We start from the raw sequence: 17,066 nt of genomic DNA, 5'->3' as shown, positions 1-17,066 counted from the left end.
GTCATACACCTCTAGTCTAGTCTCAGCCAATACTGGCTCATCCAGATGTGTGATACGCAAGTGGTTCCTTGAGAGGCCTTGTATTCATTGAGAAGTCTGTCCTGCATTTACTTCTTGTTGGCCAGCCCATTGCACCAACACAAGTCATGGCAGCGATAGAGTGCAGCCATCTGCTTGCCAGAAGCCCACTGGCGCCACAGTCTTGAGGAAGCTGCACTTCTAAAAAGGTACACAAGGCTAAATGTCGAGAGGAATGACCAGAACAAACCCCCACGGTAGATGGGACCCTGGGCTTTGTGCATGGCTTTGGGGGAAAAGGAGAACAGCATTTGCCTTTGAGGAAGAAAGAGTTTGTCCTTCCCTGCTCGGCCAGCTATCTATGTGACAGGCTGCATCAGTACTCCTGCGGGTTTCAAAGCTCTGCACAGGGTTCCTAAAATCAGTGAGACAGCTCAAATACTTCACGTTTCCCGCATGCTTAAATTCTTTGCTAAACTGACTTTGAAACAATAATATGAAGATCCTAGAGACACCTTGAATCCCTGTTTCTTTATATAGACATATATGGTTACATTTAAACACCAAATTTTTTTTCTCCATGCTAATTCTCCAGAAAAACAGATTGGTTTCCATTACTATATATAGCACTAGGATTCTTGGCCTATTTTTTGTCCCTTTGCATCTGATTATTTTCAACAGAGTTCAAATTTTTTATCACATGCAGATTTTAAACAGAACATGACTTCTATTCATACAGACTTCCACTATTAACAAACCCACAACTGCAACATATAATGTAGAAGGATTTTATTCATACTGTAATTCTGTCCCATCATCCACTGCAAATATTACAATTATCTTTAAATTGTCATGGAGTATCATTTTGTGCCACTTCAAGCATAGGAACCTTGGTGTTAAATGGTTACACTTCTCTAGAGATTGCTTATAACAGAACCATAATTCAAAGGTATTTTCCATGATCTGTAAAGGTTTATAGCAAAGAATCTGTTCTCTGTGTGTGCCCAAGTAACTTTCTAAACAGTGAGGCCACTACTTGGTRTTCAACAATAAAATGTTTCTTGTATATTATGCCAAACACTTGCAAGTTTTTACCAATACAGCAACGGAAATGCAACTGGTAAAATAGCATACATGAGGGACTTGTAACTTAACGTTTTTTTAATTGCACAAAAGAATACAAAAACAGTAAAGCAAATCATGAGTTTTGCAAATGCATAGACATTATATATATATACACACACATATAGATGTGTATATATATATATATATATATATAATGGGAGTGCCTATATAAATGTTTGTCATAAAATTGCAAGGTTGAAAAATGTGGATGTTCATATTTAATAATACAAGCAAGAAGCATAACATAATCATAATAAATAGTAGCAACTAATATACATTGGTAGGACCACTGAAATATGCCGAAATAAATTAAGCATTTTGAAATGAGGAGAGGACTTGGATTCTGAAGCTGAGAAGCAGTTAGCTCTGTAAAGACCGCTCTCCCGGGCAGGTATTAGAATATTGGGACGCAAGAGGCTTCTTGGTGGGAGTCAAGAAAAATCTCAAGACAGTTTTTTTAATTCCAAGCAAGAGAGCACATTACACATCAATATGAGTTACTTTAGCCATGTTCTTAAATTTATACCTCTAGTTTCAAACAGGAGATTACCACCTTATTTCATTACATAAATTCTGGCATGTAAAAAGTATGGAAAGTTCTTATTTATTCAGACAGAAGAATGCTATCATAAAGAAGAAATACAGTTTTGCCACAAATGAGAAGTGGGCAGTGCTATTTCGAGTAGCTGAGATTCAGAGCTTTGCTGCTGTTAGCAAGGAGAAGTTTTCCTTCAAAGGAAAAGCTTCCCCAAAGAATAATCAAAATGATCCTATCCTTGAGGGCTGCACAACAGAGTGAAGTCTGGACCTGCAAAAAGCTCCACTGAAGAGRAGCCCGCTCTTTCCATAGGGCAGCAACAAATGTCAACATGAGTGCACACACATCGAAGAGCTTAGGCACTAGGAATTTGTTGCAAGATCCTGGTACTTTTTCTTATGCAATACATATCTTTTGGAAGAAGGATGTCATTCTGAAGCATGTATTCTGCTTTCAGAAAATCCTGGTCATATACAAAAACAAAGGCATATACATTTAATTAAATGGCCCTTATGCAAAAAGGGTACCAACAAACTGCTGTTGATGCCTCTGATGTGCATCTGGCACCATCTCTTCAGCATTTCATATAATATTCAGAGAAGTGGTTGAAGACACCCTGGTGCAGGTAAATATGCTTCTAAGCCTCTTAATTCAGTGGAGAGTTCCCATTCACTTTTAAGGGATCTAATGCAGACTCTCATTTTAAAAAAGTTGAAAACAAAGAACTTAGGGTCTTTAAGGCTCCATTAAAATTCTTACAAAACATTGTCCATTGAAATCTTCTCCTAGAAGACTGAGCAGGAGCAGACTGCTTGGCTTAGTATATCCTCAGTGTCACAAAGCCAGCTTGGATGAGCTTGTAACAGGGAGGAATATGGCCCACCGTATCTAAGCCACAGGCAAAATGACCCAAAGTTTTACTTCCCCTTGGCATACTGGAATGATCAAAACCTTCCTCTATCCTTCCCTCTTAAACTGTGCCACTGTCACTTACCATGTGGGATTTCAGAAACCTCCAGTCTATAACCAGTAAAAAGTCTTTTAAAAGTGACAGGTAGAGGGACATAGTCCCTCTAAGGAGCTTGACAAAAGGTGAATAAGACCAACTTTAAAGAGAGGTGTAAAATAATGAGGAAATAGAAATTCATATGTATTTTAAATAGTTAAAAATGCCATCTAAGCTATTTGATCCAGCAATAGGTAAGAATCTTGCCTGCAAGCCAAAAGCCTAATCTTCCATGAACAGTTCCCCAAAGCTAGTCTTATCCAAACAGTTGTCTTCCTGCTTAAATGATACATAAGATTTGAACTGACATCCAGTGCATGACATAAACAGAAAAATACACATAAAATGCACACTTTTTTTTCTTCATAAAGCTATGGAGCTGCACAGCGCAAATTTAAGTGCACAAGGTCACACAAAGGCAGCTTTCCAAAAGAAATCACTTAGACAGTGAGCGAAATGAAACTGTTGTATCTCTGAATGTTTCTCTTGAGGATTTCAGAACAAGGACCAAGCACTCGTTCAAAGCGGGGACGATCTAGCTTTACACACTTCAGGGGTCCACGTGCCACCACTGTAGCAGCCCGGGGCCGATTGAGCAATAACGCTATCTCACCTGGAAACAGGGATAAATACGTTGTCACACATTCTGTGCTTCTTTTTTGGAAGGGTGTATATTCTAGCCACCATACAGTTGCTTTGATTGTAAAATGTACTCTTTTATATTTATCTTGATAGACACTTTACATAATTCTGTTGACAGAACGAATGCATTACACATGCATAATGCATGCGTGTAAAATGCCTTTCGAAAACAAACGTATTCAGAATGTTTTGCTGATTCCGGATCTGTCTCCTGTCAGTTACATTGGTGTAAACCAAGGAATATTTTCAGCTTCAATGAAATCTCTCCATATTGCTGAAAGCAGGGGCTGACCTATGCATAACCTCCTTGTCCATTAAAAAGCAGAAAACCAATTCAGAGAGTAACTACATTTATCAATTCCATTTGTCTTTCTGAATTATATTAAACTGAATTTTCTTACCAAAATAATCTGATGGACCAAGTCTTCCAACTTCTACATACTCCTCATTATCAGATCTGCGCTGGAGAACTGAAGCTGTGCCCTGGGAACAAAAGTGTGGAAAGTTAGCTTGCCTTCTTTAAACCTGTTACACCATTAAGAAGTACTGAATCCAGAGTATTTCTTCTCGCAGGACAYCCGTCACAATCCCTTAGTTCTGCTAAAAGAGAGGGAACAATCTCAGTCAATTTCTTGTACATGAATGAAAGGAAATAAGGAATTAAAAAATCCATCAGTAATGCAAAAYTGATTTCACTTTTATGAATGCAGTGCTGTTTGGATGCAGATAGATTCTGCTCCCACAAAAGCCAAGAGGAATAGGATAAAACTCAGTAACTGCTATTTAAATAATGCACACCATGTATTAGGTCACGTATTAATATGGTTTAAAAGTATATTATGAGTTGCTRTAGAACTTTACCAGAGATGTAGAAAAGATCTACATCACAAGGAATAAAAAGGTAATTTTCCCACTCGTTGTCCTGGGACATAATTTGTGAGACAGCGACTAGAGTTTATGCCTAACCTGATCATTCCCTGGATCTCCTGCTGAGATTGTTGATAAAGGGAGCTTTTAATGCTTGCTGCAACAGAGAGTTGTTTTTTTTAGTGGCTTCGCCTGCTCGTGGCCTTTAGTGATCTGGACACCTGTGAGTCAATCGCTTGAGAGATGGAATGTGTCTTGTCTACATTACCGTTAATAACTGCAGTATTTGGCACATGCTAATACATGTCAAAACTCAGTAACACTCTATTTAAACCTTCAAAGAGGTTTTACATACAGAAATATTCTAACCTGAAGGAAACCTTAAATTATTTGTGGCATAAAGTTTTTGTAGAAGAACAGAGACGGTATCTGGTTTTCTGCAAAAAAAAAGGGGGGGGGAGAAAAAGACAGTAACTTATGAAATTACCTTCTGAGACCAAACCAAAAGCATAGGTAGGGGCAAAATGTTAACATATTTTGATTTTTAACTGTTAAAGTTTTTAAAAGCTAATAAATAGACTGGGGAGCACCAGCCCGCAGCGTCTCCCACCGCTTGGCTCCTCTGCCCTCAGCGCCTGCAGCCACGGCAGCACCGCTCTACGCTGGAGCAAAAGCCTCCCTCCAGGGCAGAGTACTGAGCGCAGATCAGCCAGCTGCAAACACTCTGCAGCGTCCTCGGGCAGAGGGACGTTTGTGTACCCCAGGTGAGGGTGAGGGCACTTGAGGAGATGCTGAGCACCCTCGTACACCTTGGCTTGGGTGCAGCGAAAGGCACTCAGCACCCTGCAGACTCCTCCCTTCCACCTTTGCGCTGTGTTTAAATATATCCTGCAGATTCCTTAACATTGTCATTGGCTTTCAAATCTGAACGCCAATGTCAGGCTACTTCAGATCTGATTCATGCTTTTCTAGAACCTGGAGAGGGGCAGAAATGACCAACAGCAGTAGAATATCAAGGATAATGTAGCAAATTATCATAATTTGCTTTCTTCTGAGCAAGCACTACCAAGATGCTGCGATACTGTTTCATTGTAGAACATCCTATTTCATAACAGGGCTATTTTTAAGCTGATACACTTCAGGAATTGCTGGGTAACTCTCTAGCTTAACCTATAACTGCTACATTTATATATTATATAAATGAGGAGGTAAACCTTATTTCTTGATCATGCCAAGAACTAGACCCCAAAATGCAAGTAATGCGCATCTGTTGAGATTTATATGCAGCTGATGTTTCTCAAATTAATCTGACACATTAAAAGTTACAATTTCTCCTTTTGCCCATTATGAATAACCCGTGCTTAGTATGAGCTACTAGATATCACACTGTCAACACATTACAATGGTCATGAAAATTTACTATTCCACCCCACCAGCTACACACCATATCATTACTACAAAAACCCTGAATAAGCGCCAGGGCTGCAAATCCTGGTTGAAAACAATCACAAAATTCTTCTTGGCTGCAAAGCTTTCACTCTCAAAGTGCCAGAGAACTGATGGCCTAAGATTCAGATATGTGTGCTAGGCACAGCTTGCATAAGCAACTGCACCCGAGTTGAAAGAGGTTAGTGCAGGATCAGTTTCCAGTTGCTCAAAGATAAGCCCATATATTCAGGGGGAAGTTGGCTTTGGTCTTTTTTCTCTTTTTTTTTTTCGCTATTAAAATCTGATCATGCACATAAAACTGTATGCAGCAAGTGTAAGGCTATCTACAGAACTAACTGAAAAGAGGACTGAATATAAGAAAGTGCTTTGGTGCCTGTCATGTTTCCAGCAAGAATTCCTTATCCTTGATATAAGTAAATTGTTTAGCCAAAGGTGCTGTTTTCCAAGATCTTCCAGTAAATCTGCCAGGGGCTGAAAATGCAAAGGTAGAGTAATGAGTTTTGTTATTCACACTTACTGTAAYAGTCTTCAGAATAAACATTCATATACAAGCAGCATTCTCGGAATATCTCATGTAGGGAATAACGACTGTCTTGCCAAACTTCAGATCAGGTGCAGCTCACAGGCCTAAATTGATGTTTTTCTTATTGCTTGTGCAATGTAGACAGAATTAGCTTCAAAATCACTTCCAGCCTCTGTTGTCCTCTCAGTCCCCATCTGGAGCCTGGCAAAAACCTAACCCCTTGACCCAAATAGCTGTCTGTAATCTATGTCTCCATTCTCTTTCCCAAAACTGTTTTTTAAACTTTTATTACAGATGTTTTTCTACATAAAACAAAAAATCTCCAAAGTAACCATATTGATTGCTCAGGTCAAATGAAAAAAGGAGTCAATTCCCCACTGCCCATCTTGAGCATGATGCTGCAGAAGTAATCACAGTATCAAGCAATATTGCTTTCATCTCCCCTAGTGTCAGCTTTTATTGTGGCTAATATTTTTTGACAGGGTCCACATGATACAGGACTTCAATAAGTCAGTTTTCTGAAGCAATTTCTTCCACTCTTCCACTACGGCCGGCCTTTTTAATCCAAGAAACACCATGATATCTGTTGGAGAAGGACAGATGTGTCTGGCCTCCACAATAAACACTTGGCTTGGCAGGATAAAGCAATGCATATTCCAGATACATATTTTTCCACTCTTGTTTTAACAGTCACATAGGCTTTTCCCGTTGCCCAGTGAGAACAGGTCTATCACGGAGCAAAAGAAGTTTCCTGAAACCCTGACAACAAGCACCCAGATGTAAGAACTGATTAACATTTTGGCCTGTCATTGCAGAAGTCGCCAACTCCAGAAGTACTTCCTGGAGTATTGTCAGAGTGACCTTCACGGGAAGACTGTCCACACCATTAAACAAAGAAGATGTATTTATAATTATCTGTCTGTATCACCTTCACGTAACGTATCTTATCTCTGGAAACCAACATTATTTTAACTGCATTAGAGGAAAAGCCCAACTGCATATGAACAGTATAACCAGGGCAAAACAAAAATAAAATAATAAAGACACAAAAATAAAATAATAAAGACATACTTAACGAAGTTGTCAAACTAAACGAATGGGGTGCTAACCCCTACCCTTGGTCCCACTGCTAGTTTCATCGTTTTATTTCATTTTAGTTTACTTGTCAAATGTTTCCAATACAGCTTTTGATCTTTCTATCCTTTTTGTGCTTTAGCAAACCCTACCACATATAAATGATATGAATGAATAAATAAGAGCCCTGTCCTGGGAGGCATGGGTGTTATCTAGTAGGGAATCAAATGGCTCACTCTCACCTCCTAAAAACACTTGCTCTCAGTGGGAAAGATTTCCCCTTCAGGGGCATACAGAACTTGGCAGGATCAGTCTCAGTGGAATAAACTGCATGAGCCTAGATTTGCAGGATCAGGCCATTTAGTGCTGCTCTATTTTAAAAAGTGTCTTGTACATTGATAGTTGTTTCAGCCTCCTACGCCACAGAGCAAAACCTTCAGAGCACAGGCTCAAGCACTGTGAAGAAGTTTGACACCACTTAATAAATCAGCACTTTGTGATGATACGAAACTGAATGCAGTCAGGCATTTCTTTCTCCTAGCAGACATTTGGGAGTGAAATGATGATCTTCAGTAGATCCAGGAATATTCCCTTTCAGTCACTGAGGAGTGTCTGTATTCCTAGGAACTGATATCATTAACCTTCTCTCCTCTCCTCCAAGTAAATACAGGCATCTTATTGCAAAATCAACAAGAGTAGCAGCTCCAAAAGCAATGTGCCATCACCGCCTACCTCCCATGCTCACCCCACGCACCTGTCCACTCCCTCTGCAAACTGTCACGGGCACAGAGAATTTATTCATGTCTTTCAAATGCATCAGCAGTTTGTTTTGTAAAAATTTACAGCCTGGAAACAGCATCATAATTTAAGACGTAACGAATAAATTATGGTTTATAATCCATGAGCTCCCCTGCTCTCCAAAGTAATGAGATTTTGACAGATGTTTCACTTCTAAACTATTGGACCACATGGATGAGTTAGACATCCTAGTGTTAAACACAGTAGCCCATCTGGATCAACATTACCTTTCCTAGGCCTGCATATCTTTATGAGTGTGAATTGCTCCAGAAGACCTATTTTTATATGTAAGCACGAATCCTGGGGCCAGGAGTTGGCCTAAGTAGCCTGGCTATAAAAGAGCAGTGTTCAACAAGGTGATAAAAAGTGAAATCTTGTAGTTTTTCCTCCACTTCAGGAGCAGAAGCTGTGTGGATCAGTGGGGTTATGCGTTGCAAGGCAGTACAACGAGGCGAAATGTGCCRGCCAGTCATGCATCCTTGTCACCGGTATGGTAGGACAGGCTGCAGAGCATGGGATGGCAGCTTACTACGGACGGAAGGTGGGAAGGGAAATTGAGTATTGCTTTTTTAACTTTTGAGTTTAGAACTCAATCCTGTTGATGTTTTCACTGGTTTAACCTCTCACCTTAGAAATACAGCAAATAGTAAAAAATATAGTCAGGCTCCCTCTATAATAACAGACATTTATCATTATAAAAAAGTGAAGAAAGTGTATTTATACTGTCATAGTTGTATGCAATGACAATTTCTATATCCTCTTGATGCACTAGGTATACAGGATACATTTCTAATTCTTACAGAAATGAACTCTAATTTTTATAGGCAAGAAGTTACTGTTTCTATTTCCATTTCTTATTTATTTATTTACTTTTGTAAAGAAAAGCAAGGAAGACTTTTTTTTTCTCTGATGCCCTCAAAATGTTACATTTCTATCCTAGTTTTGAGCTTGGAAGGTTTTTCTAGCCTATTCTGTTTCCTTTTGCACCATCCACTAGAGAAGAACAAAGCAGTCTATAGAATCAGAGATGAAAAGGGTCAGCCCTATCCATCTGCCATTGCGATTAACTCTACCACTTGCTATTATGAACATACCTTTGCTCTTTCTCACTTTATTAATCCACACACTGTATAATTCACACACTCAAAAGATAAGTTTCTCCTCACTCCTCAGTAACACAAGCCCTCATTATATGTTGCTCTTAAATCTTTGCTAAGTTAACCACAAAAGACTAAAGAAGAAGCTGTGAAATGGTATAAAAGCATTCCTATACCTATATGAAATCACACTGGACTCAATGTAAAGACTCCTATTGGTTTTAATGGGAGCTATAGCAGGTCTAAAATGAATTAAAAGATCTTTCACATAGTATGATTCTAGGAGTATTTTATGTAATTGTAGGCAAGACAAAGTTTGTGGAAGTTCTTTTATTAGACCAGCAAGCACAGCTTGAAAAAGCAAAAAGCTTCTTGGTCCACAAGCCTTTCTTCAAATTGTCTAGTTCTCCAGATACATCTAATAAAAGTTACTATTGACCTGTCTACAAATGCCGTACAGGTATTCTTACATTATCATAGCTACAACAATACTAGCACCCTATTTAATCATATCTCCCATTTCCTGGTTAATTTAAGTGATTAAGTCATTCATGGAGCATCTCCACATCATTAGCTTAAATTAAGGAGCACCAAAAGTTGTAGCTCCTGATGCTACAAATATCCTGGAAATCCTGGATTGTCTAACAAACCTTACAGACCTGCTAAGATCTGTCAGCTGATGCTTCACCTTCCTCTTTAAAAAATCATTTAAATCAGTTTGACTGTCTTTGATGTAAAACCTCTAATAAATTTGGTCCAGTTCTGCAAACTTTACTTTTGTAACTGCCTTCCATGATGTGTCCGTTATTATTTATATGAGTAAGGTCTACAAAAAAAACCTCAAGTTTGCATTATCTGAAAAAGTGGTTGTTGTTTGGTTTCTTATCTTTAGCTAGCAAATTATTCTTTTCTTCATCCACGATGGTTCACTCTAGATTACAGTGGAGAGACAAGACTATGCCTAAGTCAAAAACAGAAGCTACTGACAACTTTTACGCACTCTGGAAATTCTAGGTGCCACTGATTCCAGTGGATTTTTAGTCAGCAAGTACCTTGGGAGTATCCTTAGGATTCAACAGTGCAATGTCAAATGAGTGCTATAGTTATCATGGGAGCACCATGATTTCCATATAGTCTTCTCAAGAGAGAAGAGTAGTTCAGAAAGTGACTTTATACAGAAACAGCGACAATGTGTACGATTATCATTAAACAATCAGCTTAACGTTATAACATTTATGCCTCGTATTCTTATTGGCCATAATTTACAACAACACTAATGCACACTGCAATCTAGCAAAGATAAAAAGCCAACTGTACTACCCTGCTGGCACGAATCCTACACATTAGCTCTACAGCCAAGTTCAATATCAAACAACATGTGTGTACCACTTACACCTCACCTGCTTAAGACTACTGCACGTATTGCTAAACTCCCATCACTTCTACTCTCCAGATGTGGTAACATAGGCACATATATATCAGTTTAGAAACAACATCCGCACCCAAGAAAGAGAGGCACAAAGCGGTCTGAAAGAGTTATCAAGATAGCCACAAACATAAAGGTACTTTTAAAAATGGCAATCAATCATAAAATAAGTGTAGCTTAAAACAGCAGAAACAAGTGAGCCACAGGGCATTTCCTAGGGATATGCGAGAGGCCAGGGTTAAGGCCCAGACATGACTACATCCAGCCAGTCATTAATCACCAAGAAATCCTTTTGCCTTGTTCATTTACTATTTAAAATCATAGACATTTGACATGGGGAGGCCTTTTAGCTCATTTTGTTCACCCTCCTACCCCCGTATCTAAGACAATCTTCCCCTTCAGGATTTCTTTGATGCAGTCTGCATTAAACCTGTGCTATACGCAAATGTACTCCCCTTGAAGCAAAAGAAGTGTTATTATTAGATAGAACAAGACAAAAGTCAGGCTGAGAGAGATCTGTAAACTTAGTGCAAAGCCAAAAGAAGCAGAATATGCTGTACCAATTGCAATCTGCCTCATGCTTGCATGGAGATACCCGCAACCCTTAGGTGAAACTGCAAGTTCAAGTGTTTCTGCTCAGAGTTCTGTCTCGTGAATAATTCCCACTCCTCACAAAGAATGCAAATTTGGGGATTTTGGCTAAACTCTTTTTTGTTGAAAGGCTTTTCAGAATCAAAACATCGAGCTTTATAGTCTCCTGACTTCAAAATGTTGCCCTTGAGCCACAGTAGCAGCGCTAAAATCAGGCAAGATCAGGCAGGTGTCCGACATCCATGCACCCGTGGGTTAGGAGGCTCCATACTCCTAACCCGAGCAGTAGCGTGGAGAGGACAACGCCGGGGCGGCCTCTGGACTTCCCGGACTCTGGGCCACACTACTCCCAGGCTTCTTTTACATTGCACTAGTTGCTAGCTGGGACTGGGAAGCCCGGGACATACTTCCCAGCCTGGCAGCAAGGAGACGGTGACACGGGGGTAATGATACCGCTCTCAGTCATGGGAGGAGCCCCTTCCCTGGGGGATAATCCTCCACGGCTAGTTAATCTGGCTTTATGCCCAGCTGCTGCTGGCAGAAAGCTGCAAAGTGGTTGCACCACTGCTTGGCATTTGGAGTCTATCTTCATTTTTATCTTCACTTCGTTCTAGAATTTTACTTGCCCCTTTTTGTCACATACTCAGTCTACCTGTTGTAGTGGTGACAGAAAGCAGATCCACTCAGTAAAGGTGGTCTCAGGTGCTAGATTTTAATGAATCATCTCAGGGATACTTGGCCTTGACTAATCAGTAGCTTCTGTGGGAAAACAACTGAATTAATATTCATCCTGGTGCCAGATTTTAAAGACTGTCTGTGCCAAGCGCTGTGGATTATTGGCAACAATGCACTGTTTTCCTCCCTCAGACATGTCAGTGTACAAAGCAATAAAAGTCACAAAGGAAAAAAAATGTTGCATTTTAGAGATTCTTTCTTTCTACAAAGCTAGCCATTATCTTTACTCTCTCTGAAGCCAGGAAATGTCCACTGAGTCAACATAAAAGTGACTCTATAATGGGTTATTCATCAACTGTTCATATTTGTGACTGACCTTACAGTTATCATGTCTTGGAAGCAGACAGTGCAGAATGCTACCACCTACAGAATGGGCAGTGTTGAATGCAAGAGAGAGAAAACAAGAAAACAGTGCTGAACCTCGTTCACCCTACCCGCAAAATCCTTTCTGGTGAAAATCGTTTTTAGTTGTTAATGTTGTTTTACGGCCCAATTACTCCTACCACCATCTGCTTCTTTGTGAAAACATTCTGTAGATACTGAGGTAACCAGACCAAGCAAAAGTCAGAGACAGACATCATAATTAAAGTCTCATAACTAATGCTGTGACCAGGGCTGGGCTAGCAGCTGCGGCCAGCTAGGGCAATAGCTTCTGAGCAACAAATAAAACTTTGAGCAAACTGAGGGGAGAGGAGAGTTTATCACGGAGATAAGGTAAACCCACCAAGGAAAGCAACTCGGAGGTTGCTTTCTTTAAGTCTTTGCAGTTGGTGAATCTTGTGCATTCAAAGGACCACATTTTGTGATTCTGAAAATCAGAAGGAAAAAAGGTTTCCTCCAAGTCACCTTTTCCCGAAGAATTCTGCAGAGACAGCCTTGCACATTCCACAAAATCTACACTATAAAGCGAATGGTCAAGCCCTTGGGGCATATTCTTTCAGTAAATCTGTAGTCATCTCAACAGTATCTTTGCAGAGCAAGGATAAAAGCCATCCCAGCAAGGGACAGTTTTAACATGACCCAGAGAAAGGGATGAACTCTGCTAGAGACTGCGGAATTCTCCATTTTTCTTCTACCATGTTGGACACCAGTATGTTTCAGGTGTTGTTTATATCACAGAATTTTTGTGTAAACACAGACATATGTTACTCAGGTGAGTTAAGAACAGAGCTGCTAGCTCCTAAGACCAGATGCCTTTAATTTCAGTTTAGATTTAATGTGCCCGGGGCCATAATGTTCTTGGTCATGTTGAGTAAGTAGTCTGAATCAGGGCTTGTGAGCTCCATCTTCAATGCCAAAAGAGTTTATAAGAATCCTGAGAACCTCCTGAAAACCTTAAGGGGTAAACAGCCAGTGTTGCCATTCTTACTCACCCTGAGAGATATTTCATTACCTGCTTTTATAGACTTCTAGTGTAGTACACTACTGAATAAGACTAAGGAGAGAAGAGTCACAGCATATACAATACCTTAAAGCACGTACTAGCTAAATAAAAAGCCACAGGCTGCTTTGAACAGGAAGAAAACCTTAATAGCTACTACTCTAATTTTTGTGCAAATTCAAGCAGAGCACATATATACGAAGAATGAAACTACCAATTATTAGCACCAGGTTTTACATCTGTGCACACCAAACATTCCCCCAGTTTTCCACGTATCCGATAGCAGTAAGAGGCCAGGGTGTGTCAGTATTCCCAGCATAAACTTCAATTTTATGGGTTTACAAATCAGATGTTTTGAATTACAGCTGAATGAGACTGAAGACTCCTACACAAGTTGTCATGTCATAAGCGAACTGGGGAAACATTCATATAAATCTGTTGCAGTGGGTATAGCATGTGCAAAAAGAGGTTATGAAAATTTTGAGAACAGCATTGCTATATTGCATTTTCCTATTGTTTTTGCTTTATGACCTAAGTTTACCAATCTCCTAGTGACACAGAATAACATAAAAAWCCCTTATATACCTCTTGATGCTGGCATAAGCAATGTTTCCAGTTGCAACGTCCTGGAAGACCCACTAGCATATCACTCCTCAGCTGCCATTTTAGTCCTGTGGGACTGCTGATAGCATCATTCCTGAGAAAACTTATTTTACAGCTTAGGATCAGCAGTTCTAGGGCTACTTTCCAAGAGAAGACAAATCCTTTGAACTATGTAGCCAAAGACACTGCAAGTATTCCTTTAGCCAGTAAATAATCCTGGATTTTTATTATTCGCCAATCATTGATTTATGAAAGACTCTTATACAAAAATAAGRGAAGAAATAAACAAATGTCTGCCAGTAATACAAAGTGAGAATGACTTCCACATAAGCTGCAGCGGAAAATAACGCCCAGCATTTTTGAGTAGTAAAATATAGTGTAAAGAGAAAAGGATGGTCAGCTGATTTGTTAGCTTGGGAATCTGGCCATAGGGCTAACATTTCTTCTCTGCCTTAGACATCTTGCRAGCAAAACCACGATGAAGGCCCAGGCCCTCAAAGTGCCTAATTCCCACTTATTTTTAGTAGGAATTAAGAATTGCCTTACTTCTTGTGTCTGAGCTTCAGAATGCAACAGGTAACTTGGAGGTTGCTCCATGCACCTCATCACACAAGTGCAGGGAAGATAAACTCAGTGAAGATCATCAGGTGCTTAAGACAGAGAGATAGGCACCTCGGAGAAAATGAGATGGTAAAAAGGCTATATACGATATACCGCAGTAATGATGACTCTCAAAAGTATTTGGTCACGTGTTTACACAAGCCACAAGCATGTGCCAGTCAAGGTGAGAAWTTTTTTCCATAGCAAAATGTTGGATGTGTACACTGCTTATATATTGTTTTCCCACYCCTCAAGCATTTTTTTAAAAAGCTTCACTTTTCCTAACACAACAGATAGGTGATCTGAATGCTGTCAGAGAAGGATGATGTAACARGAGTTAATTCTGACTGTGGACTAAAGATTTAGTCATTACTGGGTTTGACAGTACATTTTTTAACCGTGCATTTTAAACTATTATAAATTATTCTTCAATGTTTGAGATCATAGCAACTCACAGAATTTACATACAGTTGTCCTGGTTTCTGCCACAAAAGAGGAATGAAATCTGCAAAGTTCTAAAATAGACCAGAGAATTTGGCTAACACGAAGTTTTACAAAATTGCTATGAAAATGAACCATTGTACGCCACTTCTCAGATTTCAGATTTTGCAGACTTTAGCCTAGGTGACTGCACTGCAGTGCTTATCAGTGGGGCGAGGGAAAGCAGGAGAAGGAAGGAAGTGGCCAAAAGCTTCAGTGACTGACAGGTCCCACATCACTGGGTAGGAAGAAGAAGGGGAGCAACCAGTTGCTTACTACGAAACACTGGCCCTTTCTGACAGAGGAGAGAGATGGCTACGCTTAAAATTGCATTGTGCAGCTTGATCCACTGCTCACTGAAATCAGTATTAAGGTGAACGTAATTTCAGCAAGAGCTCAACTCAGCTTGCATTTTAACACCCTTGACTCAGCAAAGCACTTCACCTCCATCCCTGTTCAGGATGGCACACAAGCACATGCCTGGCTTTATATCTTTGACCTCAACTGCATATTATAAATACCAGTCTGAACAAAGATGAACTTCGAAGCAGGGCCAGTGGAAATGCTATTGCTTGAGCTCAACTAGGTGATATCAAGAAAACTGAATCTACCTTTCCTGTAAGAACTTAACAGGAAATAAATMCTTTGCAGCTGAAAATAAGCAAAGTACAGAGCCCTCAGGTACTGCTGGCTTTGTTTATTAGATATTTTTTGTTTATTASGTATATTAGGAGTTGCTGTAGACTGCCTTTGACAAACATGTTCAGTATCAACAAAAATCCAGGTAACACTAAGCAGTTCTGATTGTAGCCTTTGAAACTCCTTTTCTAGACAACATTCATCTTCCTAATTAATAATTAATCATACTGTGTTTTTAAAGAGATTATCAGGTGTGATAGCAGAGTGTGCCTAAGGCAGTGACTTCATTAACCATACGGAAGAAGTTTACTTTGTAGTTCTGCTGCCTGTTGTAGGGGTAGGTGCCAAAGGGGTCTCTCTCGGGTTAGAATGTCAAAGAGCAACAATTTAAAGCAGGAAACAATTGGGCTATTATTTTGCTTTTTTCTTTTCTTTCTTAAAGAGCTTTTAAATCATAAATCTCAAAAGCTTGTTGTGCAATTCAAGACCCAAGTCTACTTTTCCCACRAAAAGGCCCAGTCTTCTAAAGAGCAGAGCACCCTTCCCAGTTACACCYAGGATCTTCCTAGGTTAGCTGAAGTTACCATGGTGCGAGTAGTTTACAAACACTCTTCCACCTAACAGGGCTTTGAACTACATTTGTGCAGAGACACTCCACAGCGTGCCAAGAGCGTCAGCAGGGCTGGAAACATTGATTTCACCTACAAGACAGTATCTCAAGTACACTTTCAGCAGCCACAAGAACTAACAGTGGATCCTGCCCAGACTGGAGCCAGTTTGTGGCCCTGACTTGAAATGTCAACAGTAGTGGGAAAGAACCCCCAGCAGGTACAAGACTCTTTTGAATGTGATCATCCGAGAATAGTGCTGGACAAATAATCACTGCCAATTAGATTGATTCACTTCTGTCAATCAGGCAGCTCTGTGCATTGATTCTTGAAGGACTGCTGCACTATCAATGGAAATTTTCCTTTGTTTTCCTATTTTGCAATTCCTACTGCCCAGTTTTTGTACTAAAGAATATTTTACAAATTTTCACATGAGGCTTTTGCTCATCTTCATAAAGCGTTATTAGGATTATTCCCACTGATGAGGAAACACTGGCACAAGGTGAGTATCATTCTGCCCACAGAACGGCAGTGAGTCTTACAACACTGAAAAATCTAAAAATTGGGAGCACTGACCCTGCCTCCTTTTCTAACCAGCAAGATATTAATAAAGCTTTTCAAAGTGCTTTTCATAAAGGATTTGAAGAGCAGCATGGAACTACCTCCACCCCCAGCAATTTAACATAAAATCCACAATCAAAAAAAAAAAATTTAAGTTTTAATTTTTTTTTTCTAATGTGAAACTGCTTGATACAATGGGTCCACTTCTCCTTCAATCTTCTCCTGTGAATTACCTTCTATTTCTAGATCTTTTATTTTTAGGCTGCTGCATGTTATTGCTGGGCAGCTAGATCAACTATTAATTG

At 39.7% G+C, this 17,066-nt stretch overlaps 1 protein-coding gene across 2 annotated transcripts in view; it reads right to left on the bottom strand.

The window, feature by feature from the left end:
- Positions 1–792: 792 nt before the first annotated feature.
- PRKAR1B (protein kinase cAMP-dependent type I regulatory subunit beta) overlaps positions 793–17,066 on the bottom strand; it is a 97,980-nt gene continuing 81,706 nt past the window's right edge. For both annotated transcript variants that reach the window (XM_085301586.1, XM_085301578.1), the window contains exons 10-11: positions 3,731–3,812; positions 793–3,300 (exon numbers count right to left, since the gene is read on the bottom strand). In XM_085301586.1, the coding sequence (XP_085157712.1) occupies positions 3,128–3,300; positions 3,731–3,812 (255 nt within the window). In that variant the 3' untranslated portion in view covers positions 793–3,127. The remainder of the gene's footprint in view (positions 3,301–3,730; positions 3,813–17,066) is intronic.

Source organism: Rhea americana, unplaced genomic scaffold, assembly GCF_003343005.1.
Source record: "Rhea americana isolate MKP2758 unplaced genomic scaffold, rheAme1 scaffold_10, whole genome shotgun sequence".
NCBI classification, from domain to species: domain Eukaryota; kingdom Metazoa; phylum Chordata; class Aves; order Rheiformes; family Rheidae; genus Rhea; species Rhea americana.
This window is presented reverse-complemented; position numbering and strand designations above follow the sequence as displayed.